The 27248-nt window shown below is 30.6% G+C and overlaps 5 protein-coding genes across 7 annotated transcripts; 3 read left to right on the forward strand and 2 right to left on the reverse strand.

The window, feature by feature from the left end:
* Positions 1 to 1855: 1855 nt before the first annotated feature.
* On the forward strand, positions 1856 to 4225 carry LOC126677320 (peptidyl-prolyl cis-trans isomerase Pin1). Its single transcript, XM_050371883.2, has 2 exons — positions 1856 to 2294; positions 3894 to 4225. Exons 1-2 carry the CDS (start codon positions 2051 to 2053, stop codon positions 4016 to 4018), a joined length of 369 nt encoding a protein of 122 aa, XP_050227840.1. The 5' UTR covers positions 1856 to 2050; the 3' UTR covers positions 4019 to 4225.
* Positions 4226 to 7821: 3596 nt separating this feature from the next.
* On the reverse strand, positions 7822 to 12339 carry LOC126677314 (zinc finger CCCH domain-containing protein 6). Of its 2 annotated transcripts, none has more exons than XM_050371872.2 (4): positions 11924 to 12339; positions 9703 to 9909; positions 9425 to 9552; positions 7822 to 9348 (listed from the first exon to the last, which is right to left on the reverse strand). In XM_050371872.2, exons 1-4 carry the CDS (start codon positions 11984 to 11986, stop codon positions 8004 to 8006), a joined length of 1743 nt encoding a protein of 580 aa, XP_050227829.1. In that variant the 5' UTR covers positions 11987 to 12339; the 3' UTR covers positions 7822 to 8003. The 2 variants fall into 2 exon arrangements, with proteins under 2 accessions (XP_050227829.1, XP_050227831.1); XM_050371874.2 differs by having other exon boundaries at positions 9425 to 9549; positions 11924 to 12338.
* A 3480-nt stretch (positions 12340 to 15819) lies between these two features.
* On the forward strand, positions 15820 to 18149 carry LOC126677323 (LRR receptor-like serine/threonine-protein kinase FLS2). Its single transcript, XM_050371887.1, has 2 exons — positions 15820 to 16533; positions 16907 to 18149. The coding sequence occupies exons 1-2, from the start codon at positions 15905 to 15907 to the stop codon at positions 18048 to 18050; spliced, it is 1773 nt and encodes a 590-aa protein (XP_050227844.1). The 5' UTR covers positions 15820 to 15904; the 3' UTR covers positions 18051 to 18149.
* A 128-nt stretch (positions 18150 to 18277) lies between these two features.
* On the reverse strand, positions 18278 to 19669 carry LOC126678557 (uncharacterized). The gene is made up of 4 exons (XM_050373452.1): positions 19313 to 19669; positions 18769 to 19246; positions 18531 to 18640; positions 18278 to 18298 (listed from the first exon to the last, which is right to left on the reverse strand). The coding sequence occupies exons 1-4, from the start codon at positions 19667 to 19669 to the stop codon at positions 18278 to 18280; spliced, it is 966 nt and encodes a 321-aa protein (XP_050229409.1).
* Positions 19670 to 24286: 4617 nt separating this feature from the next.
* Positions 24287 to 25326, forward strand: LOC126677318 (uncharacterized). Of its 2 annotated transcripts, none has more exons than XM_050371882.2 (2): positions 24287 to 24528; positions 24603 to 25326. In XM_050371882.2, exons 1-2 carry the CDS (start codon positions 24495 to 24497, stop codon positions 25250 to 25252), a joined length of 684 nt encoding a protein of 227 aa, XP_050227839.1. In that variant the 5' UTR covers positions 24287 to 24494; the 3' UTR covers positions 25253 to 25326. The 2 variants fall into 2 exon arrangements, with proteins under 2 accessions (XP_050227839.1, XP_050227838.1); XM_050371881.2 differs by having other exon boundaries at positions 24290 to 24528; positions 24600 to 25326.
* The last annotated feature ends 1922 nt before the right edge of the window (positions 25327 to 27248 follow it).

The raw sequence follows: 27248 nt of genomic DNA on the forward strand, positions 1-27248 counted from the left end.
TGAACATCAAATTTCAATTATTTTAAAAATAATCATACGTATAAAAATAACTGTTAGTTAACTATTAGTCACATATTAGTTAACTGTAATTAAAAAAGTAATTATCAATATATATTCATGTTTTATATAAAAAAATCATATAAAGTTAGTTAACTATTAATTAACCATTAGAAAACATTTAGTTAACCTAATTATTTTCGAATAATTAAAAACATAAAATACAAATTAACATGAAGTTAACATGCAGTTAACTATTAGGATATTATTAATAAACCATTAGTTAACCAACTAGAAAATCAAGCCATAAAATACAAAAATATTTCGCGGACATAAATTACAACGATTACATCAGATTCAAAATGAACAGAGAATACAAAAAAAATCAAACACAAGAAATACAAAAACTCCATGTTGTTAAAGAAAAAATAGCACTTTTAATTTCATCTTGTTGTTGTAAACAACGAACCATCTCTCTTCTTTAAAACTATCGGAGCCGTCGTCACTGCCGTTGAGAAAAACAAAGAATATGGAGTTGCTGTTGTACTTGGGGATGGCACGAATGGTTGGCGATGAGTGGATGGCTGCCGGAGCGTAGATGAAGAGACTGCTGGTGGAGAGAGGAGAGCCGAGAAGGGAAGAGATCGCCAAATGAGAAAGAGATGCGGACCGCCATAAGAAAAGAAAAAATGGTTGGAGGAAAAGGAAAAAGAACAATTAAAATAAAATGGAAAGATTTGGTTAATGGAGTAATGGAGAGAAATATGGCAAAAATCTATGAAAAATCTAAGATAAATGGAAACATGCAAATCAATTATGAGAGGTTGCCAATAATGAGAGAATAATGGGAGGTTATTATTTTAGATAGTTGTATTTTGCTAATTTCAAAAGTATATTTGTGCAAAGCAAAATCATTAAATTTAAATTAAAAAATTAGTAATAGTATAATTCAAAATAAACTTTTGCTCCAGTAAAATTCAAAATAAAATAGTCTAAACCAGTAATCTGTGTAATTTTCTCATACAATTAATCTCAAAAATAATTATCAAAATACAATTTTAAAAAATATATTTTAAAAAATTTGAATTTTTAATATAGAAAAGATGGTATGTATATAGTTAATACTACAAATTTTGTTTATAATCCAAATAATATACCTACATAATTATTTAATTTTATATATATTTCGTATATAATATGAATAAATATTGTCTAAAAAAATAATTAAAAAAACATGGGATTTGGTTTTATGCTATTTCTTAAATCTAATTTCTAGGTGAGGACGAGCGGCGGCGGCGAGATAGTGCTGATATCAAGGGCGACGGCGAGCGGAGGATGGCATCGACCAGCAGATGTCGTGGTGAAGTTGTTTGTAAGGTAAAGATTGACAGTAATGAAGATATTAACGGATGAAGTATTTCAATTTTTTGGATTTCTATCCACAAACTTTTTAGATTTTATATATTTAAAACAATTATAGTTCACACCATCAATTTCACAGCAACATGTCAATTAAATCTCTGAAATATTTGATCAAACAAATTAATTCGTCATCTGATTGTGTTTCTATAAAAATCAAATGGTTCAAATCTTAACCGTGTTCATCGTATTATTAAAGTTCAAATAGGTAATTTGTTTTTAATCTCATTGGTATATAGTCAGACCATTCTGTATGAAAAAGTCATGTTCGATGAGTACATTGCTAAAAGAATAAAGCTTAAAAATGTTAATGGTACAAGTTGAGGTGCTAAAAAGTGAAATTAACCATACTTTTGCGGTAATATTTTATTTTAACTTTACGACGTGTCCTCTCACGAATGGACTTTCAGTAATTATTTCACAGCACTACCTCATCCTCGTTTCGTTTAAGAAGAGAGAAACCCACTCACAGTCACAGAGCAGCACCAAAAGTTGAGCAGCACAAATTCTTAACAAAAATAAAATCGTAAAAATAGAGTCTGATCGTAAGAGGAAGAAGGATTCGATCTCCGTAGATCGGAAAAGCAAAGAAAAGGATCAAAAAGAAAAAGAAAACACTAAAAAACGGTCTAAAATGTCGTCATCGTCATCGGCCAATCAAGTTAGGGCTTCGCACATACTTATAAAGCACGAAGGTTCTAGAAGAAAGGCGTCGTGGAAAGATCCAGAAGGCCGTGTTATTAAGAATACGACAAGAGAGGCTGCCGTTTCTCAGCTTAAAGCTTACCGCGATGACATTGTTTCTGGAAAAGCTAAGTTTGAGGATATCGCTTCTCGCTCCTCCGACTGTAGCTCAGCTAAACGCGGCGGCGATCTCGGTTAGTTTTGTTTTGTGCTGCTTTTAGGTTTTTGCTGTTAATTTAGTAATTAGGGTTTATAGGTGTTACAGTTATGAATTTAAATTTGGGGGAAAACTGCTTAACATAATTTTTAGTATTGATACTGTTGATGATATTAGAAATGCAGCCTAAGTGGATATGAGTTTAGTTAATTCGCTATGAGCTCATTCTGGTGTTGGGAAGTCCTAAGAAGTTAGCAAGAGTTCAAATCGGTTCGAATTCTATTTTAGTCAATTCTCGTGTTCAGGAACAGCATAGTTGCTGTTTGAATTGAATTTACCATTAACTCGATCGACATTAGATTTAAAAGATTGTGTGTCTAGTTGTCTCTTTATTATTCTCAAAACCTTATTGACATTGAGAACATACAACATGCTTTGAGAATTTATGGAGAGAGATTGTCTCAATTGTTTAAAAATACTTCATGGTATTCTTTATACATATGCTACCATTCTTCAGCCTCTCTTAATTTCTCAAGGAACAGGGGTAGGATCTTTGGTGTCAAATTTTGACAGACAGTTTCCTTCTATATTCATTAGCTTTTCCTTTGCCAACATAAGCTGTTTGCCTAGTGAAATTGATCATTGAAATATCAGTGCCTTAATTAGTGTCAATATGATGATATTTTTGTAACAATAAGATGAAGCATCCAGGTAGAGAATAAAAGAAAAAGATCAACCTGAAGTTAAACAGGCAAAAAATGTTTGCAAACGTAGCATTTCGTTTTGTTATTTATTAATCATTACAGAAACATTTGGTTCTTTAGCATGTATGAAACAAGACATAATTCTGCAAAACAGAAGAGGTGTGGTCAGTCATATTTGTCTTGTTGTATTACTTCTTTGATGGAATATTTCTATAAATATATAATATATATATTCATCGGATTTGGAGTTAGAATGATTGGATACAATCATTCCGAGTGATATTTTTAGAAAATGAAGAAGGTTTAAGATTAAGTGGAGACTAATTTATCAAAACTTATACCATTTTTGGTTCTAGAGATTTCACTGAGCCCTTCTTGTGTGTTTACATTAGTAGCCACCAAAAGTTATTTATGGTAGGAATTATCAACTTGATGAATAAGAGGCGTTAGCTATGGAAGAGAGGGGGCACGAAGGTTAGGAAGTTTTGTTAGAATAGAGCATTGCTAGGCACACATGCCTTAAAAACCAATTAAAAAAGATAACGCTATAATTTCTACCCCCAGACATCAAAAGAGACAAAAATGCTATTTTAAGTGGAATAACAAGGTCTACAGTTCTTAATAGTGACTTATATTGTTATCTCTCATGGACTACATAGCTATTCCCCCGTGTTCAAAATATTTTTCATCAAGCTTGTAGATGGTCAATAACAACAGAAAGATTAGAGCCATAGAAGAAGTATGTTTAATAACAGCAAGTTGAAAGATGAAGTTTTATCTGCTGCCGCTATTTCCTCTCATGTTTTAAGTCTTATAGCTCGTCTAAATGTTACATCATGTAATTCTAATGCTAGTGTTTAGATAATCTTAATTTTAAAAGTTTCTTCTACTTTTCGGTTCTTCTTGATCTAAGCAAAAGATGTAAATAACAGGTCCATTTGGGCGGGGGCAGATGCAGAAACCTTTCGAAGATACAACCTTTGGTCTTAAGGTTGGTGAGATAAGTGACATCGTGGATACTGACAGTGGAGTGCACATTATCAAGAGAACTGGTTAAACATAGAAGAAGAAGCATTGGTTATGTCCCAATGACTTTTCGATATATTTGGCAAAAAGATTTGAGCCTCTTTGCTTTCAGGTCTTATTGTTTGAGATTTTGACTCATTGTTCCCCGACACGGGACCAACTTGTGTGCTTGCCTTTCTGATTGTTCTTCGACTGGCTGTAATAAGAAGCTTTTACTATATATCTGTTTTGTCCATAATGTTCTTATTTTTGGCATGGATTGATTATATAGTAATAGTGAGATTGATATGCATGCAAATGCTGCCATCAAGGGAGTCTAAATATTTCCATATTTACATATCATGATTTTTTTTTTGTTATTATTATAACAGGAGAGGAAACTTATTACTGATATAGCAGGGTATGACTGTTTATAATTCTTTCTTTATTTGAATACGACTGTTTAGAATAATTAAATCTCATATTGATGGATATATGAGTTTACGTGGCGGTATTAAGATTTTTATTTTTCTGTAGAATGTGGGTAGCCTTCTCATGGAGATATCATTTCTCTGTTCTCTCTCAAATAAATGTAGGTTGCCATGGTAGTCATTTTCTATATTGTTTTTATTTCGTAAAAATAGTAATAAATAACCATTTTTTTTATTTTGATGGATTAAAATTTACTGACGGAGCTCACAACAGATTTAATTTATTGAGAAAATCAAAATTCAAAAATAGATTAAATATCTTTCAACAATAAAAATGTAATCGTTTGTGGAATATAACAATTTTATTTGTCTTCTTTTTATTGAAAAATTTGTTTTGTCCATCCTTTTTTAAAAGAGCAAAAGGTACAAAAAAACCATCTTACTTTTTGGGTCCTTAAAACATCATCTGTAGTAAAAAAAAAACGTACATATTAACACCTATATTTAATTGTTTTAGTACAAATAAATTCCGATGCTAACGGATCGTACCTTTCAAAAAGAATAAATATCACTTTTAAAAAAAAATAAACATATTAAATTTTATATTTAATTTTTGGACAGTCATATTCCAATCTTAATAAAGGTATATATCCATTATAATTTTAAGAAATCTCATATATATAAAATACTTTAAATATAAAAATATTTCTTAATCAATCATGTCTTATATAAATTATTTTTTGACATTCTTTAAAATATTCATGTATATATTAAAATATTATATATGTATACTAATATTAGACTTTACTAAAAATATAATGATAATAATAATAATAATAATAATAATATATTAGTTATTTTAATAAAAGTGTTATGTAATATAAAATTTATATATTACTAGTTTGCAAATATATATTCTTATTAGGCCTAATGTCTTAAAAAAACCCCGGCCTTTTAGCCCCTTTTCAATCATACCCTGACGTTGAAAATTTGTCAATTTTACCCTATTTTGCATTTTTGCGTTTCAATTGTACCCTGAAAAATTAAATTAACGTCTTCTGCGTTTGGAAATTTGTTTAAAACATTCTCCATGTCTCGCATATATTAATTGTATATTTTTGAAATTTATTTAAATTTAGTTAAATTAATTAAGAATTTAAATTAGTGTTAATTTGATTATGGTTTTTAGTTAGTTTTTAAAAATAAAGGACTTATTTGTACTTTTTTGAATAAAAAAGAATTTAATTTCATGTTTAGACTTAATTAATTGAATGCTTTCATCATTTAAGTAAAAAAATTAACAAAAATTAAAATATTGGGGTACAATTGAAAACGGAAAATTCAAAAATGGGTAAAATTAACAAATTTTCAACGTCGGGGTGGAATTGAAAAAAAGTTTAAAGGTGAGGGGTTTTTGAGTGATTAGGCCTTCTTATTACATTTAATTTAGCACAATTTTTAGTAAAAGTATAATCATAGTATTAATTCTAGGCAAAAGGTATAAAAAAAACCTCCAAGTTCACCTCAGTGTACAAGACAGCCCCTTAACTATTTTTGGCACAAATGAACCGTCACAGTTGTAAAATCGAACAAAAAAACCCTCTCCGTCCATGATTTTGACAAACAGACGTTAAACTGGTGACGTGGCATTAAGAAAAAAGTTCAAAAACACACTTAATTTTTGAAATACTTACCGAATTCATATTTCATTTTTTATTATTATTTCACCCTCATAAAAGATTCAAAAATACCTTTAATTTTTAATATACTTACCAAATTTATATTTATATATCTTTTTGTATTATTTCACCCAAACAATTAATTAAAAATTGAACCACCATAACCCGACACTCCCAAAACAAACTATAGCGGGCACACCAGATTAACAATTTTTTTTTTGATTTTTTTAAGTAACAATCTCAATTAATTAAATTTCAATTAGTAGAGCCTAATTAAGTGTGATTAAATAAAAACTAATTTAATCAAATTTAATCTGAACTTGATTAGAAACCCTGAAACTGTCACCATCTGCTTCTGCAGATAAGCCATTCTTCTTCCATGGAAGACCAGCAGCAGCTCGTCTTCCATGGAAAACCAGCCACTGCTCGTCTTCCTTTGGAGAAGACGATCTGTCTTCCCTAAAGGAAGACCAGCAGTGGCTGGTTTTCCATGAAAGACCATGTATTTTTGGTTTCCATAGAAGACCAGGTATTGCTGGTCTTCTATGGAAGACGATAATGGATCAACAGCGGTGGGTCGGGGAAGTTGCCGGAAAAATATGTCTATATATTTTATTTTTAAAATTAGTGGAGAAGAGGATTTTGGTATTTTAAGTTAAGGGTATTTTTGATTTTTTTATAAGGGTGAAATAAAAAAAATTGAAATATGAATTTGATAAGTATTTGAAAAATTAAGGGTGCTTTTGAACTTTTTTGTTAGAGCCATATCAGAAATTTTACGTCCGTTTGTCAAAGTCATGGACGGAGGAGGTTTTTTGTTCGATTTTAGAACTGTGAGAGTTTATTTATGCCAAAAATAAGTTAAGGGATTGTCTTGTACTTTTAAGTAAACTTGGAGAGTTTTTCTTTGTACCTTTTGTCTTAATTTTATATATTATTAGTTTTTTTAATAAACATCATATTGTATTTTTATATAATCTTTATGATTTTTTTTAGAAAAGTATAATGATTTTCATACCTTTTGCTTTAAATCGAGTTAAATCTCTGTTTGCATCATGATTTTTTTGTACCAAAGCAATTAAGTACATGTGTTATAGGGTGATATTCATACAAAACTAAAAAATATGATAATTTATTTGCATCTTTTGCTTTTTAAAAAGATTGTTTTTTTATGAAGGATTTGTTAAATAGTGGATGAATCAGATGCTTTAATTTCGATATCAAAAATCAATATGAATGTAATGAAGAAGTTTGATAACTATATCTTACTAGCGCAATCGTTTGATACTTATTTATTAATTTAATAAAATATAATATAGTTATTGAAATTTTTTAGTATCATAAATTTTTTTTTATAAAATTTGATGATATGCGTATGTTTTATAACTTATGTAGAACCATGTATTTATTTTTATTAATATTGCATTATTTTAAGATTGTTTTGAAGTTCATTTTTTTTAATATTATTTATAATTTTATTTTATTTTACTAAATTATTAATTCTATATATTTTTACAAAACATTTTAAACAATATTACAATTTCAATATTATAAGAGGAAAAAAATTTAACATTCGTCGAGTACGATTTCATCAATAAACCACTCCCAAAAGATAATTTGTAATTAGTTTTGTTTTCAATTAAATTTAAATTTCTGAATTCACCTTAATTTAGCTCAGTCATCCAAATGCTAAACCCTTTACACCAAGTTTTCTCTTTCTATTTTTGTTCAAATCATCAATGGAATAGAAAAGCCAAATTGAGAATAAATTTCAAGAAAACTTAAACAATTTCAGCATATATCCAAAAACTATACGTTGGACTTGATGAAATTCAACTACGTTTGTTTGTTCCTCTGTACAGCCTATAGCAAAACGACGTGCAAAAGAGCCTACCATTTACACTATCCAACCAAATTAGAACAAATTTTAGTTATAACCTCCCATGTCAAATTTCATTCTCTTAGCATAACGGCCCTCCATGTAGCCACCAGTTTGAAACTGAAATGAAGAGTCATGTTGATATGGGCAACTATAGCCATTTCGGCAACCATTTGGGCCTCTAAGATACATGCAAGGCTGCTGAAGCTTGTAGGTTCTCAAATTATTTCCAAATTCATGATTTAATGTGTGATTACCATTATATGCAATGTTTTGATTAGTGTTGTCAGATCCATGTTCCCTAATCAAATTCTTAAAGTAGTTGATATCCTTTACTGGTTTGGTGTTTATTGCTGCTAGATTAGCTTGAGCATAACCATTTGGTTGTTTAGGCATACCTAAAGTTGGTGGCAATTGATTGTGTTTCTCTTCAAAATATGATTTTGGAGCTGGTTGGGCAGGCTTCGTAGACATAGTATTCCCAGTACTGGAAATATACATATTTGGAGTTGCTGCTGGCCTAGATACAGAATGGTTGATGGATTCTTGTCTAGACAAATAAATCAATGGTACCGGTTTGGTGGCTGGCTGAGGTGGCGGCCTAGAGACTGTTGGCTGCACACCAGAATTTGGGGGCTGCGAGACGGGCATCGGTGCTGAAAGCATCATAGGTTTGTGACCAGTACCAGGAGTTGATCTCGTCATAGGTTCTAATTTGGGTAGCAAACCAGTAGGTATATGATGTGAGTTTCCATCAGTTGGCTTCGAAACAAGCATAGTAGCATCCAGTTTGGTGTCTTTCTGAGGTGGCAGCCTTGAGACTGTTGGCTGCATACCAGAACCCGGGGGCTGCAAGACAGACATCGGTGCTGAAAGCATCATAGGTTTGCGACCAGTACCGGGAGTTGATCTCGTTATAGGTTCTAATTTGGGTAGCAACCTAGTAGGTATATGATGTGAGTTTCCATCAGTTTGCTTCGGAACAAGCATAGTAGCGCTGCTGCTTGTACTAATCGGCGCTGGCTCATGTATCAGTTTTTCAATCATTTTTGGATCCCTTAAGATTTTAATGAGCAAACCAGTGTCAATCAAGCTTCCCTTCTCCATGCTTTTCACGAGTGCGGTTAATGCAGCAGAAGCTGCGGCAGTTGTTAGATCGGCACTGATACCAGGTAATAATCCAATCATGGGTTTTTCACTTGCGGGAGGGGAGTTACATTTTGGAGTCGGAGATGATAAAAGATCCTTAGGCAATGCTTCTGCTACTTGGGTATGTTCTGACAAAACAGTTGGTTTGTCTGCAACTGCCCCATCTTCAATGGGAGTGATTGGGATCACAGGAGTGAAGCTATCATTGTAAAATTCCTCTTCTACATCAACCGAAATAACTGGGCTGTAAACAAGATACTTGGTAAGATTCAGATGAAAATTATAACAAAAATCGTAAATCAGTAGGGAAAAAAACTTACCAAGGGGGAATAGAAGCACGGCGTGGAAACACAGCTTCAAGCACTCTCATTTCCCTAACTTTTTGAGCTTCAGCCTCGCTACTTTCTTCACCAGCTGCAACATGCCAGTTTTGACTCAAAATCACCTGCTTCAACACCAATAAGTTTGCCCGTTAATACACAACTCTATCCGGTCAATGGTTCATATATTACAAAACGCAAAGGTTTTCCATCTCAAACCCATGTCAAAGAATTACGCATGCTGCAAAACTTTAAAATTAATTGAAATATAAGCTTACTTTGGGGGAACACTTCCATTCAATCATAGGAATATGTGATGATGCCTCTTTAACAGGATTCAATTGACCACCTTCAAAGCCAGGGGGAAGGTCATTCATTTCCATACTGGTCAAATGATGCAACATCTGTGAGGTCTTCTTTTGCAGATGATCCTGAATTTGCGTGCCGACTTTCAAAGGAGAATCCTCAGACAGAAATAGCCTCATCTATTATAAACCAAGAAATTCAACTTGTTATTGTCTAGTACTTATAACAATACTAATTGTGAAATAAACAATATAAACAGGATCATGAGCACAAAAATATAAATAGCTGAAAGAGAAAAATCAACATAAATTAGTCAGGAGAATATGAACTTCAAAAATTAAGTTAGAAGCACAGACAAACTATAAATGTACCCAGCTTCATCACATAACACGCCCAAAAGAAAAATAAAAATCTAATAGCATACAATGCAGCACAAGAAATAGACTTTTAGCAATTTGGTTTCCACCGTGTCAACTTCCAACCATGAACTATCCGGTGTAGAGTCTAGAACCACTACAAATTTGGATTCCATCATTTTTTAACACCAAAGATATGCAACTATGACAGCCTCAACAACACTAAATTTCTAGTGTTTGGTTACAAAATTAGAACAGCCACAACTCATAAACCAAATAAATAGACACCATTTTTAAGGTTATAAATGACTAACTACAGTTTAGTAATGCAACCAAAGAAAGCTCGCCTATAATTGCAAACCTAGCATGCGAATGTTCCAGGCAATGATATCATATGTTCATTATCTAATAGTAAATACACCAGTAAACTACATGTAAAGTACACCTTAAGTAAACTAAGCATTAAGAAAGTAGGCTCACTGACTTTCACCATTACCCAAAACACTATCATATCAACATAACTACTATACTTATGTTAGTACTATTCTTGATAGATTGTGATTCCTCAACTAATTTATTTACAATTCTCCACCTCCATTTCCAATAACACAAACAAAATTTACATATTTGACAACATTAAATTACATTTCAATATTAAACCATATTATGAACTAAACACACATACATTTCTTCAAATGTCCATTAAACATAGCAGGAAAACATTTCCAAGGAAATGGTAGACAAGACGACACTTGCTGAAGGAAAGAAAATATAATGTAACATGCAGTTTCCCCATCCTTATCAGATAATGAATCACAGCATAAAGATTACCTAAATGGTCTAGATCCTTTGGCTATTTATGCAAAGAATATTTGGGCTTCAAAACTGAGCAATTATTGTTGTAATAAGAGATGCATAGCTTAGAAACTCGCATTTTAAAGGCAGACATGCAAAACTAGTGATGCTTCAAACCAAATACATAAGTTTAGTCCTACAAGTGATAGATTTAGGAATTGCCACTTCTTTTACTCAAGTGGAACCTTATGAACAATGTTCACAATATACAAGCTTTTAGTTTGAATGTCGTATTGTAAACATTCACTTTTTAACTGAAACTTCTCTGTAAGACTGTAACTTCGCCGTATTATTTGGTATTTTGATTATCTTACCTTTTCGGTTTCTTTCGGTTTCTTTTTCATATAATAAATTCCTTTTTTTTTCTCTTGTATTTTGATCATCTTACTTCTAATTTTCTTTCTGTTACTGTTTTAGACAATAAATTTCTTTTCTGTTACATTGATTTTGTAGCTCAAAGTTTTTTTTTTGATGCAGCTCCAGTTTTATGTCTTGAATTCGTAGATTATGCGCCTTTCTGCCTATTAGTTTATTCTGAGATTCAACTCGACCTTATAAACTTGTCAAGACTAATTCTATCAGTATTCTAATGAATTCAATTCATCAATTAAATTTCTTTTTTTGAAAAAAAAAATCAGTAATCATTATCAATTCATGTCCCTCTTGGTCAAATTTTGATTTCAATAATTTAATAAATAAAATTAACATATTGTAAAATATTATCCATCACTTAGAACCATTCCGGTCATTCAATTCACTGGTTTTGCCTAAATTGAGTGGTTGAATTTGGAGCTTAATTAATAATTGAAATTTTTCATGTATAAATTTTCGTAACAATTACCTCAAAACACAATAATTTTTAATAACAATAAAAGCAATAAATGGCTAACATAATCAGATAAACGAAAAACTAACAATAATCAATGACAGAAAAAAGCAATTAAAATCGATCTGAAAACATCGTTGAAGGCAATGTTAATACCTGACAAAGATTATAAGCAGGTGCCCACGTTACTCTGTTTGATTTCCCGGTAGATCGCTTCATAATCTTTTATATTAAAAACAAATCGATTGATTTCACCAAATATAATTTTCCTAATCGGATCTTAAAAAAACAAAAACCGACCTATTATTATTACTATTAACGGATTTTAATTAAGCTCTTATAATATGATTGCGATTGATTTTGTGATATGTAAAACTAACGTAGATCGAAGAAGAAGAAGAAGGAGGCGGGAGATTAGATTAGGAGACGACTGAGTCTGGTTTATATAAGAAAATAGAGAAGATAGTATCAGTGACGGAAGAGGAAACCAAACCCTAGCTAGCTGTTTAAAATACAAACCCTAATACTTTTCCGTTTGGCGATTGAAGAGTTTATTTATTTATTTATTTTTATGTATTTATGAAGAATGATGATAATGATGGCGATTGCGAGATTTTTGACCCACATTTGAGAAGCTGTTATTTAATTTCTGTTCATTGCTATCCCTTTCAAATAGATTTAGATTAGGGCTGGGTAGAGATGGTCGTGGGCCGATTCGGCCCGTTCACCGGCCCGGTAAAATTCAAAACCAGGTTTTATTCAAGAGAAATTTACTAATTTACCTAAAATATAAAAAAAATAGGACTATATACATCAACGCGTAAAAGTTATAACAATTACCTCACGCTTTTCTTGATTTTGTGTTATTACTCTACGTGTTCAAAAGTTAGTGATTCTACTCCAGTATATAAAACACATGACCTGACATTTCTTTCTTCTTTTGTCTCTTCCATGTTTCTTTCTTTTTCTTATTCTTCCTCTTTATCTTTCTATTTCTTTTATTTTTTTTCTTTCTTTCTTCTATTTTTTTTCCAGTTTGTCTTCTCTTTCATTATTTTTCAAACAATATCATGTTCAACCTCCTAAATTAATTTTAAAAATTTACATTCAATCTTGAATTTATCGATTTTTTATCTCACAAATTAATCATTTTTTCTATGTCAGATCTGAATCTAAAAAGACAATAATAAAAAAAACATATCAAAAAATAGTTTTTCTCCAAACTACAACTAATTATAAAATAATTAGTTTAGTTTCAGATAAAAATCAACAAAAAAACGATCTGCAAAAAATATTTTTTTCATAACCTTATCATAATATTATAATAGCCTTATTATGCATAATTATTTTACCTATTTTATCATAATATTATCATTATCATAACTATATCATAATATTATTATAATTTTATCAACCTTATGATAATTTTTGCATAAACTTATATTATGCAGTTTATGCATAATTAGATTACAGTTTTATAATAGTATCATAATATTATCACCTTATCATATGATTATCACAGCTTCACCTTAGCATGTGATTATCAATGTATCATATTGCATTGTCATTTTATTATCATGTCATTATCAGTATCATATGCAGCAGATTAATATATGATAATGTGATGATACTGCTGGATAATATTAGACAAAATCACAGTATCACATTATCATATGATTATCACAGTATTACATTATCATATGCTTATCACAGTTTCACCTTATCATGTGATTATCTCATATTGCATTGTCATCTTATTATCATGTTATTATTTGTACCGTATGTAGCAGATTATTATATGATAATATTGTGATAACCTTATCATACTATTATAATAACGCTAGCATGATATTATCACAACGTTATCATAATATACTTTATTATAACAATATCATAAAATATTATCATGACGTACTTTATATATCATAATCTTATCATACTATTATCATAACCTTATCAAAATATACTTTATCATAACAGTATCATAAAATATTATCATAACATTATCATGACGTACTTTATCATAACTATATCTTAACCTTTTATCATAAACTTATCATACTATTATCATAACATTATCACAATTTACTTTATCATAACAATATCAAAAAAAATTATCATAACATTATCATGACGTATTTTAACATAACTATATCATAATCTTATCATATTATTATCATAACCGTATAATATTATGGTATCGATATGATAACGTTACGATACAGTTATGTTAACGTTAATGATACCGAAATGATAATCAAGCATTTTTCTTGACAGAAAATCGGTTTTCTCTGCAGTGTTATGATATTGATATGATAACGTCATAGTGATAACAATATGATAATCAGGCGCTGTTTTCTGCAGAAAATTGTTTTTCTGTAGAAAATCGTTTTTTTCATCATAAAATCGTTTTTAATGCAGATTTTCAGATCTTAAACTAAAAAAAATTCTTAAATTTTTTTAGATCTGAGAGTTAAAATAAATCGTAATAATCACCACGAGTTAAGAAAAAATCGCTAAAATGTGGAAGAACGGCAGAGTGAAGACGAAACGAAGGCGGGACGAAGGCGGAGCAACGGCGAAATAATGGCGGATCGTTGAAAGAAACGGCGGCGGCGTGATAAAGAAGAACAAATAAATGAAGAAGAAGAAGAAGAAGAAGGAGAAAAAGAAAAAATGGAGGAGAAGAAGAAGAAAGAGAAAGAGGTAGAGAGAGAAGAAAATTTGAGAAAAAAAGAGAAATACGCATGTGAGAGTAAAAATAAAATACTTAGAGTAAAAAAATAATAGAAAATAAATATTATTATAATAAAAAAAGGTTTTAGAGTAAAAAAATAAAAGTGTTAAATAGGTGAGGTATTTTTTCTATCTTTTCCTTGTTGAGGTATAATTTACTATTATTGTAGAAAATAGAGTGTTTTCCCTAATTTTCTCGAGTTTGAGCCAATCGAGACCATTGGGTCCTTGTCTGCTTTCTAGATCCGAGTTGAGAGAATGAGTTTAGCAGCCCAAGTTGAATTTGAGTAGTGTATGACCCATATGAGTTTTGTGTTTTCTTCCTGATAAAAGAAATTATTAATATTCATCGGAATAATTAATTACTATTATTATTATTACTATTATTATTAATTTACTGACCATATTAAATAAGTCATAACATATTTTTTTTATCTTTACATTTGTTGAATATTTTACTCTTTTATAAAATTGTGACTGAAATCGCGAAAAGGATATGAATTTTGAAAAAACAATCCTAAAAAACTTTAAATTTTCAAAAAAAAAAGATATCCATATCCAATCCTTTTATAAATAAAATTTGACTCATTTATCATTCATTTAAGAAATAATTATTCATATTTTATATATAGTGAATGGATAATGGGTATGGATACAAATTACCAGCTCTAATTACAAGTTACAGAAATGCCTTTATGAAGAGCATAGCATGTTTTTATGGTGCCACTGAAGTTCAATCCAGTGCTCACTGCAAAAGCTGGCTTTAGTCTATAATGATATTCCACAATCCAGTCATTACCCACTTATGTTAAAGAAATTATTCATTTTATTACCCACTTATGTTAAAGAAATTATTCATTTTATTACCCACTTGTATTAAAGAAATCAAGGCCTGTGAACAAATTGTTAAAACTCTATCAGTGGAGATGCACTAGTTTTTATTAAAAAAAGAAATACTATCTATTTTAGTAATTTAAATTAGACAATACTATAATTTAAGTTTAAAATAATCCTTACCCTTAATTAGATAGCAAAAATCCAATACATAATCCTTAAGGTTCCCTTTCCATATTTTTCTTTGAAATTTTTAAATGTTTATGTACTTGGCATATGTGAAAAAGAGTAAAGATTTGTTTTCTTTTTTTATCATTTGGAGTGAAGGATTTTTGATAACCCCATGACTTTAGCACGAATTCTATTTGTTTTAATTTCATATATTGTGGCAATAAAATTATTTTATGCACTGGTCATTTAATATAAATTATCATAACCTCATTTAGCCAGCTTTTTGTGCATCTAATAAAAAATATCACAAGATTCTTGATATTACTAGTACCCATCACCACCTCTTCAATCTCAAATACCCTAAATTCATCAGCAGAAAACAAATTAAGCATATCAATGGATACCAAAATCTTCTTATTTCTATTCCTTCTCTTCTGCTTCTCACCATTTTTATTATCAGTCACCGAGTCATGCAACTCGGTTGATAAAGAAGCATTACTCCATTTCAAGAGCAAAATCACATCAGACCCGTCAAAACTGTTGCATTCTTGGACAGACTCAACTGATTGCTGCACTTCTTGGAAAGGAATCAGATGTGATTCTTCAGGCAGGGTTATTAATGTGACGCGTTCCGGTTTCGTTTCCGACAATGATTTCTTTGAAAATACTTACATGGTCGGTACTTTATCTTCATTTCTTGGAAATTTGTCTAGTCTTCAATTTCTTGACTTGGGTAATCTCAAGGAATTAAAAGGTTCAATTCCTGAAGAATTTGGAAAGTTATCACAGCTTGTTTATTTGTTTCTTGATTCAAACAAGCTTACTGGTTCAATTCCTTCTACAATTGGAAACTTGGTTTTGTTATCGAGGTTTGATCTTCATGGTAATAGTTTTTCTGGTAGCCTTTCTTCAGGAATTGGCAATTTAAGAAATCTGGAGTATCTTGATCTGTCTGAAAATCAGATAACTGGGAAAATTCCAGGGTCTATAGGTGAACTTTCTGAATTAAAACTTCTATATCTTAATCAAAACCGGGGTAATTGATTTTGGAGGTCACTGTACTTTTAAAAAGTTACAAAATGGTGACCGAACTTCAAAACGTAACATTTTAGTTACTATACTATTTGGTTATGTTAAGATAGAAGGATTTTTGGTTACCGAAGAAAATTATTTCAAGTCGATTTTTTGTTGATTGTGTGTATATATGAAATATAAGATATTATTTGTTATAAATAATCAAAATTTGATTACTACGTATGTATAATTTGACCGTAAAACACTAAAAAACCTTCCAAAATCACATATTTGAAAGTTTAGTAACCAATTTGTTACGTTTTGAAGTTCGGTCACCATTTTGCAATTCTTGAAAAGTACAGTGACCCCTAGAATCAATTACCCTCAAAACCGTCTTACAGGAAGTATTCCGTCTTCGATATCAGGGTTGAAATCGATGCGCTTCTGTCGTTTATCAGAAAACAAGCTGACAGGAAAGTTGCCATCATCAATTGGTCAACTGTCGAAGATCGAAAGATTGATTCTTGAAAATAACAAGCTGACAGGAAAAATTCCTGCGACGGTTGGTCATCTAAAAACTCTGACAGATATATTTTTCTCCAACAATAATTTTACAGGGAAAATTCCTTCAAGTTTTGGCAATTTACAGAATCTTCAAACACTCGATTTATCAAGTAACCACCTCTCCCGCAAACTTCCTCCTCAGCTAGCTAAATTACAAAGATTACAGAATTTGTATCTGTCATTTAATCCTCTAGGACTAGTTAAAATACCGAGTTGGTTTCTGAAATTGAAGCTTTTTCGGGTTATGTTAGCAAAAACCGGAATCGAAGGAGAGCTACCTGACTGGCTAGCTTCAACATCTATATCGATACTGGACTTGTCAAGCAATGGCCTAACAGGAAAATTGCCTCATTGGATAGGTAACATGACCAGTCTTTCGTTTCTCAATTTATCGAATAACGGGTTTTACTCAGCGATCCCAGTCGAATTCAAGAATCTTTCACTTCTAATGGATCTTGATCTTCACTCCAATGAATTAACTGGGGATATTAATCATATTTTCTCTAAACAAGTTCAAGAACCATTAGGCCATTTCAACACTATTGATCTCTCAAACAATTTATTCTATGGATCAATTGATGATAGCATTGGACTTAGACCTGCAATGAGTTCAATTCATTCTTTGATTCTATCAAACAACAATTTAGGAGGCTCGATTCCGAATTCGATTACGAAACTGAGCGAATTGTATACGCTAAAATTAGTGAACAATGGTCTGGTTGGCAAAATACCTGAGGAGCTTGGAGGTTTACAGAAGCTGTTTACAATTTTACTTTCAAGAAACAGACTAAGTGGTGCAATTCCTGAGAAAGTATTGAATCTGAAAGAGCTAAAAGAATTTGATGTGTCTAATAACAGATTGAGAGGAAGGATTCCTGCTCATAAAGCTGTAATTCCTGCTTCTGCATTCAAGAACAATCCTGGATTGTGTGGTGCTCCACTTCTTCCTTGTAAACACTTTTAGAATTGTTCTTGTAAGATTCCGATTCTTGTGTTGTTGCATTTACTATGTCAAAAAATAAAATGAAAAAGAAAAACTTTACATCTTTGATTTTTAAAATCAGCAATATGAAAATGAAAAACCATTATGTTTATATGAAAAAAGAAAAGAAAAAGCATTCTTGAGAGGAAAAGGATTAATCGGACTACCATTGACCAGGACAGAGGTGTTCGCCGAAGTGAAGCAGCAAGTCATCCACTCAATCCATTTGCCTGGAAAATTCATACAACGCATCACAGAAATCAAATAGCCCCAATCAATACTGTCAAAAGCTTTATGAAAATCAAGCTTTAAAATAAGCATTTGCTCCCTCCTTTGTGTAGCTGAGTGAACAATCTCATTTGCTATCATAGAGCATTCCAGAATGCTTCCCCTTTTTAAAAAAGCGTGTTGACTATCAGAAATTAAATTGGCAAGAAGAGGCGCTAATCTTCGAGAAAGAACCTTCGAAAGAAGCTTGAAAAGGCCATGCACTAAACTGATAGGTCTGTAGTCTTTGATATTCGAAGATCCCGCCACCTTAGGAATCAGAACCATGAAAGAGGAGTTAATACCTTTAGACAAGATATTAAATTGAAAAAGCCCAGAGAAAAAAATCGACAATTGCATTGTTCATAATAGGCCAAGCTCTCCGGTAAAAAAAGTAGTTGAAACCGTCAGGTCGCGGTGCTATTTTTTTCACCGCAAGAACAAAGAGCACCAAAAATCTCACTCTCCATGAACGGTCTAATCAAAATATCAGCTTGTGAAATCGTGACTTTTGAAAAAGTCAAACCTGATAAATCATAGACAATCCTATCACTTTGACTGTAAAGAGAACTAAAAAAATTCCTGATATGTAGTCTGATATTCGTAGGCTCAACAAAAGTAATGTCTCCCACTTGAATAGAAAAAATGTGGTTGTTTCTATAATGTGTAGAAGCCACACTATGAAAAAACTTGGTGTTTCTGTCCCCTTCAACGTTCCATTTCAACCTAGATTTCTGAACCCATAAAGAGTCCACTCTTCTCTCCGCTGTCCATAATTCTGTTTTTAGCTTGCTAATATCATATTTTTCAGTCTCAGTGAGTAGCCCAGATTTTGCAACAATTTTCTTAACAAGAATCTCTTGAGAAAGCTCTTTAATACTTTTGTTTTGATCACCAAAAACCTCAGAATTCTAATTTTTAATTTTTTGTTTCAGTTCTGTTAATCTCTGAATGAGATTTGGAGAATTTAGACAAACTAAGCCCCAACTCTCAGCAACAAAACTGCTAAAATCCTTATGCTCCCACCAAGTATTAACAGAGCGAAAAGGCTTGGGCCCCCAATCAAAAACATTAGCACTGCGAAAATGAATAGGGACGTGATCAGACTGACCTCTAGGTAAAGCAGTAAGCGACATCTGCGGCCAAATAGGCCCGGCATTAGCTGAAATCAAACATCTGTCTATACGCGACTGAGAGAGTGAATTTTTCCAAGTAAAGCGTCTTCCCTGAAGAGGGAGATCCAGCAGCTCAGAACTTAACAAAATCACGAAAAGCCAATATCGAAGTAGTAAATCCCGAACTATTCCACCTATCCTCTGGAAAAAGAGTCTCATTAAAATGGCATATATCTATTTATTAAATTAAAAAATCAAATTTATAAATAAATAAAATAAATAAACTTCTACTAATTATAATTTATAAAAATAATTAAACAAAAATAATATAAACCGTGCAACATACGGAACTAACGGTAGTATATATATATATATATATTAAGTTAAAATTTTAAAATTTTATAATATAGATCTTAATTTGATAAATTAAAAATATTTTATTTTAAATTTAATTAAAATATAATAAGAGTCAGCATTTGGTGAAATCAATCAAACCAAACTCCCCTAAACTTAAAAGCAAAATATAAATTTGTAATATATATCTATCTATACTATATATAAAAGCACGAATAAAAGGGGGGACATACAAATTTACCGAATAACCTTTTTTAATGTATTACTAAATAATAGTTATATGGTCATTAATTAATTGTTTAGTTAATTTTTTACTAAAGATATATTATGATTAGAATTTTAATTAGAATTAGAATTTTAATTAATTAGAATAGAATTATATTATATATAATTTAAGGTGCTAATTAATAGAAGTGAGAATTGCCATTTCAATATGTGCCACGCGGTAACTATAGTATTGGAATGTCACACATTTCTTAACTTTGGGATTTTATGATAAGTTTGGCATTTGTTGAACTACAGGCTTTTAACATTTCGGTTATCTTCATTTTATCTTTTATACTTTCATAACCCAGTTTTTATTTTCAACAATGGAAGGTTACTCATTAAATATTAAAACATAATAAAATTAACGTTAAATATTTATAATTCTAATTAAGATAAATTATTTTTAATAAATTACTAATTTAATTATTATTTGATATTTTCCATTTAAATTCTCTATAAATGATATAAACTATTCCTAATTAACTATTATTTTAATAATTATTTAATATTTTATATTTAAATACAATTTGCAATTATAGAAATAATTATTAATTTTAATATAAATATAATTTTTTAATTCAATATAAATATAATTATTTGACGGGTCACACTAGTTTAATGTAAGAGTGAACATTTAGTCAAATCAACCAAACCAAACATTCCGAAGCTTAAAACTAAATCAGCCAAAAAAATTTAACCAAATCGAACCGACCATTAAAAACAAATTGAATCAAGAAGTAATTTCTTTTGAAATATCAGCCTGTTATGTTATAACCGATTAAAATTCAAAAAAGTAAAAAAAAAGTCAAATATATTCAGTTAATTTTAATTTTTCAAAATTTAAGTTGAAACCAAACCGGCCTCTATTTGAACCAACCAAAAGTCGCCTATTCCGACGGTTGAAATAGTCGGTTGGACATTTTGCTAATCCTTAATTTAGTGGATGCATGATAAATTTTAATATAACCAAAAAAAAAAATCATACAACTTTATAGGTTAATTATTTTCAACCTAAGAAAATAATATTTTCACCTCATATATATGCTTATAGAATATAAAAATTAGTCAAATAATATCAACACCTTTTAAAAATTTGATAAACATTCACTTTACATTCTTATGTCATTTTATTTATAAAAATTCCACAAAAAACATTAAGAGTGAAAAATTAATTAGAAACAAAAATTGAGAGGATTGAAAAAAAAACAGTTGAAATATAATTTAGGTGTTATTAAAGCCAGGTATACTGCTTTTTTCAGATTTATTTGGGATCCAGGACTACTGGAGTTTCTTGCTCTTCGTCAATCCATGATTTGGGCTTCTGCTAATGGCTGGAATCAGGTGATTTTTGAAGGAGATGCCATTCAAATTTCTCAAACACTCAATTTTCAGAAATCTTGCTCAGCTTCTTCTTGGGGAATTTGTAGGGATATTATGCATCTTTGTTCTTTGTTTCAGAAATCACTTTTCCAGTATATCCCTCGTCGTTTAAATTCATCTGCACATAATTTGGCTCAGGCTTGTAAACGGTATTATGTGCAGCTGTTTAGGTAAGTTTTGAGGGATATTTTCTGGGTTGTATGTGTCTGGTTATTTCCTTAATATCATACCCGTTTTGATAAAAAAAATATAATTTTCATATCCTTGTATTGTTATATTAATATAATTAAAAGTTAGATATGAACATGGTTTTGCAGGCGGTCTAACCGTTTAAATAATTGTTTTCAGATTGTGTAGTTCACATTGCTGGAAATCCGTGTTTTAGCGACGAATTTTAGCGAGGGATACAAGGTCAACCTGGTATACAGCCACCCGCACCCAGTGACGGACGCAGACTTTTTCTTGAGGGGGGTCCAAATTAAATAGATTTAATATTGTAAAAGTGTCGAACTTTTAAGTTTGAAGTCATTCCAACCATATCGTTTGGAATCACCCCATTTTAACCTCTTTTAAAAAATTATTTGAGAGTCATAATTTTAAAAATAATCAGATTTTTGTCAACATGACAACCATTTGATGTAAATATATAAAAGCTCTTACTATTTTTAAAAAGACTATAATTGACATACATAACGGGTTAAATTCAGTGATTTTAAAGGTTTGGTTATGATTTACCTCAAACATAAATATTTGATATTTTAAAAAAATTAAGACAATTAAAAATATATGCAACAGAAAATTTTACTTTTAATAATTAATAGGTTTATATTAATGTATCATAATGTTGTTATTTTTTTGTATAGAATTTTCTCTTCTTATATAAAAACTATTGTTAATTTAAAATTTCTGCAAAACTATAATTAATAAATTATGTGTATTTGTTAGTTTTTAATACATGCAAATATTATGTGGTAATGTTTTTAATATGTCGTGGTTTTAATTAGATGAAAAAAGTATAGAGAAATTATAAAGGACAAAAAACTAAAAAAGAGTATATAATATTACAATGGGACAATATACATGATAAATCTCTCAATCTAACTCATTGCTCACTAAGACCCTCTTATATGTAAATGTTTGTTTTATTTTAGGGGGGCCCAGTGTCCCCCTTGGCCACTAGCTACATCCGTCACTGCCCGCACCCCGTACTTATGGCGACGCTACTGATTTGTAGCGTTAGTAGCGTCTTATTTTTTTGTATATACAATGATTTACAATTTTGTATACGACAAACATGTTTTACAATATTTTATATATTTTTGTCGATGCGGCATTTTTTTGATTAAAATGGTTGTGAAATACAGGTTTTATATTTATAAATGTGTAATTATAGGTTTCGAAAATAATTTTTTTTACCCAAAACGGGAAAATTCTGCCAAAAAACCGTATTTTCCGACATAATTTTGTATTTTGCGACGGACTAGTCCGTCGCTAGATACAAGAACATGGTGTTGGCCACGGATTTGTCTCTCGTCAATTGGCGACGGACGAAATCCCTCGCCAATTCCCTCGCCAATTAGCGAGGAATTTGACGTGGGATAACGTCCGTCGCCAATTAGCGAGGGACAAATTCCTCGCAAATTGCCCCGTCTACCGCCGCCAATGACGTCGTCCAAAAGGTCATTGGCGACGACAGGTAATATGTAAACGACAAGCTGATCCGTTACTAATTTAGCGACGAATCAACTTTCCTCGTCGCTAAGGTGATTACAACGAGGAATGCAGCGACATATCCAATCTGTCGCTAATCACTTTATCGACATATTTTTGTGTTTAGCGACGGAAACACCAATTTTCCAACAGTATCAATCGTCGGTCTAGCATGTTGGATCAAATTTTTAATTTTCTAGGTTAGTTGTGTCGGACAATAATAAATATCTTGTATTGTTTTAATATTTAAGTAATTATGTTATTATTTCAACAGTCGTTTAGAGTTAGCTACCAGGAATATGCACGAATTTTGTAGATCTCCAAATCCGGACTGGAAAAATATTTTTTACCCTTTACTTTCTACGAACTGAACTAAACCAAACCAAAAATTTATTGGTACGATTCTAGATTTTAGATAAATATCATATCGAGATTGCACTGAACCATTAGAATCAAATATCCAAATCGAATCGTACCAAAAAAGAGAATCCCTAAACTGAACCTGTTCATGATACTATTTTAGAGTTCTCATTTTAGAAACTCTCGACATTTGGTATAATTTAAAAGATTTATCGATCTCTAATATTAAATAGGGCATTAATATCCGTAAAAATTAATAAATTCCTCAATTAGTTGTGCGGATTATATCATTTAAAAAAATAGAATATTTAGAAATTCATGAAATTAAAAAATATGTTAAATAGTTTATAGATTTATTTGCATTTAACTATTAATATAAAATGATAAAATTTAGATCAATTATTAAAATTACAATATAAGTATGACAAGAATTAAAATATGATTATGCATAATATTTAAAAGTTTTAATTTGTCAAAAAATAAATTATATATAAAAAAAGAGAAGATAAAATTAACTATGGTCAATAGCTTTTTCTTAATTATTATGTGGGCTGTTTACTTTTCGATTGTGCTCATTGTTAATTTTTTTTTTGTTTAAATTGAATTTATCACCCAAAAGGATAATATCATAATACGCAATCAGGTCATTTGGAATGTTATATGCCTAAGGCTTATTTCTTCGTATAATTGTTTGCAGCATACTGCAGGAGGTTTAAATATCCCTCATATTTTTAAAAAGGATAAAAATAGTATATTTTCTTCCATTATAAATTCAAATCTTCAAACTCTCATTCAAAACCATGCCATCTAATTTTACTTTTGAATCTAGAGATAAGAAGAAATTCAAAATTTAAAAATTGAGGTGATTGGATAAGGTTTAAATTGCTGAATATAAACACTAAAAGCATTGATATCTCTATAAACAACTCTTCAAAATCTCATTCATCTATTAAAATCTCATTCAACAATCAACATGCGTCGCATTTCAAAACCACATGAGACAGACGGTGAGTTTGTTATTTATTTTCCTTTTATATTCCAAATAAAAGAAGTTGTGATTTTTTTATTCATTTTGCAGCAGAACATGTTCGTCGACTGATTTTCTGTGGGACACAGCTGTCAATCTACATTCGTTTTTATATTTTCATCGCGCACAGGGTATTCCATCTGGAATTGGGGGCGAATGAATTAACTTTGTATGCTAAATTTATAAGGTCTAATCCCATATTATTTATTACATTCATTTGCTTGGTACTTCTAGTCATCCCTGCGCTGTTATCAAACTACTTTTGGGAGACTGGTCCGATCCGAAAAAACATTGTCGTCGGAAATTTACAAAAATGCAAAATGCTCGGATTGAGTTTATTTGTAGTCGTGATAGGCCGACTACTTACGGAGGAAATAAGTGATTCTTACTGTATAATTATTCTTACGATAGAATTCCAGGGATATAAAAATCTTTTGTTATCTTCAAAAGACTACGGTCTTTGGGACATAATCGTCGTGGTTAGTTTGCAGATTCTGGTTATCAATCTGATGAAAGGTGGAAGTTGGTTGATATGTTATATAGTTTCTGTGTTTTTGGTTTTAGTGTGCGACTGCCTGGGCGGGTATCTATCTCTTTTGCCTTCATGTTTCCCAAGGAATGCAGCCGACATTATGCAAGTATTTTTTTTTATTTTTATATTTTTTGTAAGTTCTTATGAAGTGGTAAGTTTCTTGTATTTTTGAATCTATATATATTAGCTAGACTCAATTGGCTATGTTCGATTCCAATTGTAAATGAAATTAGTCACTTTCCTTTATCTTCAATATGATTAATAATAAAAGAAGAAGAAAATTTGCCTTTATTTAATATAGTAAATAAAGGATGGGTGTTGTTTTGATTTTTGAGTTTTATAGGATCATCATATTAGTTTGAAAAATCCATTTTTAAACTAAAAATTCACACATCATGAATTTAGATGACAACCTATATTTCAATTTGATTCTTAAAAAACTATGAAGAAAACCATCAATTTCTTTAGAAAAAAATCCCATCTTTCTTAATATTCATTTATTCTTTACTGTGAAATTTATTGAAAAACAAAAAAAATTTGAAACAATTGATTTTATTTCCAATTAGATCTCACAGATAAAGGTTATAGGTAAAATTCGGCATTTCTCTATGTTATTTGTTCTTGTACTTTGGAAGGGAGTGATTTCTCAAAAAACTTAAGTGATGTATTCTCTTTTTTTATGTTGATGATTGTTTAGTATTAGTAATTATGATTATGATTATTGAATTGTATGAAAGAAAATCAAGTTTTTATCTTTTCAAGATATTATTGGTGTATCACATCTTCTTCATACGGGCAACTGGGCGAACACTGTTCTTGCAAGGAACGTCTATGTGGAATGGAAAACTTGCTTAAATGCGTTGAAAGTGTAACCACGAAGCATGACGACAACGAAGATGATGGCAATTATAAATTGAAAAGTTGGTGAATTTTACTATACATATGGGGGTAATTGATTTTGGAGGTCACCTTACTTTTTAAAAATTGCAAAATGGTGACCGAACTTCAAAAAGTAACATTTTAGTTACTATACTATTTGGTTATGTTAAGATAGAAGGATTTTTGGTCACTGAAGAAAAATATTTCGAGTCGATTTTTTGTTGATTGTGTGTATATATGAAATATAAGGTCTTATTTGTCATAAATAATCAAAATTTGATTACTACATATGTATAATTTGACCGTAAAACGCTTAAAAACCTCCCAAAATCACATATTTAAAAGTTTAGTAACCATTTTGTTACGTTTTGAAGTTTGGTCACCATTTTGCAATTCTTGAAAAGTACAGTGACCCATAGAATCAATTACCCATACATATGAGTAGTAAACTTTGCTTCAAATGGTTTCATTTTGGAGCATAAACACGGGTTATAAATTGCACATAACTGGGAATCAAAAGTTGGTGGAATTAACTTAATGATCATGGGGTCAACTAAGGGTGTATGCTATAAATTATAATCAATCCACTGTCATTATAAATCTCAAATCATCAATTAGGAGCCACTGGAGAAGGCAGTATATCGTTTGGTCGGAGAAGTGATATAAATTATAATGTCAATTGGATCAGATTGATTTGTCATCTCTTATGTTACCTTATTCAAAAGGGTGACAAAAATAATTTCTTCTTCTTGAGTTACCTTATTCAAAAGGGTGACAAAAGATTGATTTCGGTTTGTTTGTCAATTTTCACAAAATTTTCAAATTTTTAATACCGTAATCAAGTCTACCAAGTATTTAACCAACGAGCTGTAGCTCAAATGGTATAAGTGCTGGGCAGCAAATGCCAAGGTCGTGGGTTCCAATCCTCCCACAAGCGCTCCCCCCTCCCCAATTATCAAAAAAAAAAGTATTTAATTTTAACAACTTTTTATTCTTCTTCATCAAATAATAACGGATTTAGGATGGTGTAATCTCTTTCTCTCATTTTCTTTTCATATTTTGTCCCCCTGGTTTTTGTTATTCTTTAGATTTTTATTATCCATTTATGGAACATATATTTTTGGTGATAATCAGAACTATAGAGATTTTATATTTGTTTAAACATCATTAACTATATTACTTATAATTTATTTAAAAATTTTAGTTTTCCATTATCTCAAAGATAAAACAATATATGTCAAAGTGCATAAATGAAAAACAAAAAATTATTTTTGTCCTTCTTGTGAGAT

Source organism: Mercurialis annua, linkage group LG4 (genome assembly GCF_937616625.2).
Source record: "Mercurialis annua linkage group LG4, ddMerAnnu1.2, whole genome shotgun sequence".
Classification (NCBI taxonomy): Eukaryota; Viridiplantae; Streptophyta; class Magnoliopsida; order Malpighiales; family Euphorbiaceae; genus Mercurialis; species Mercurialis annua.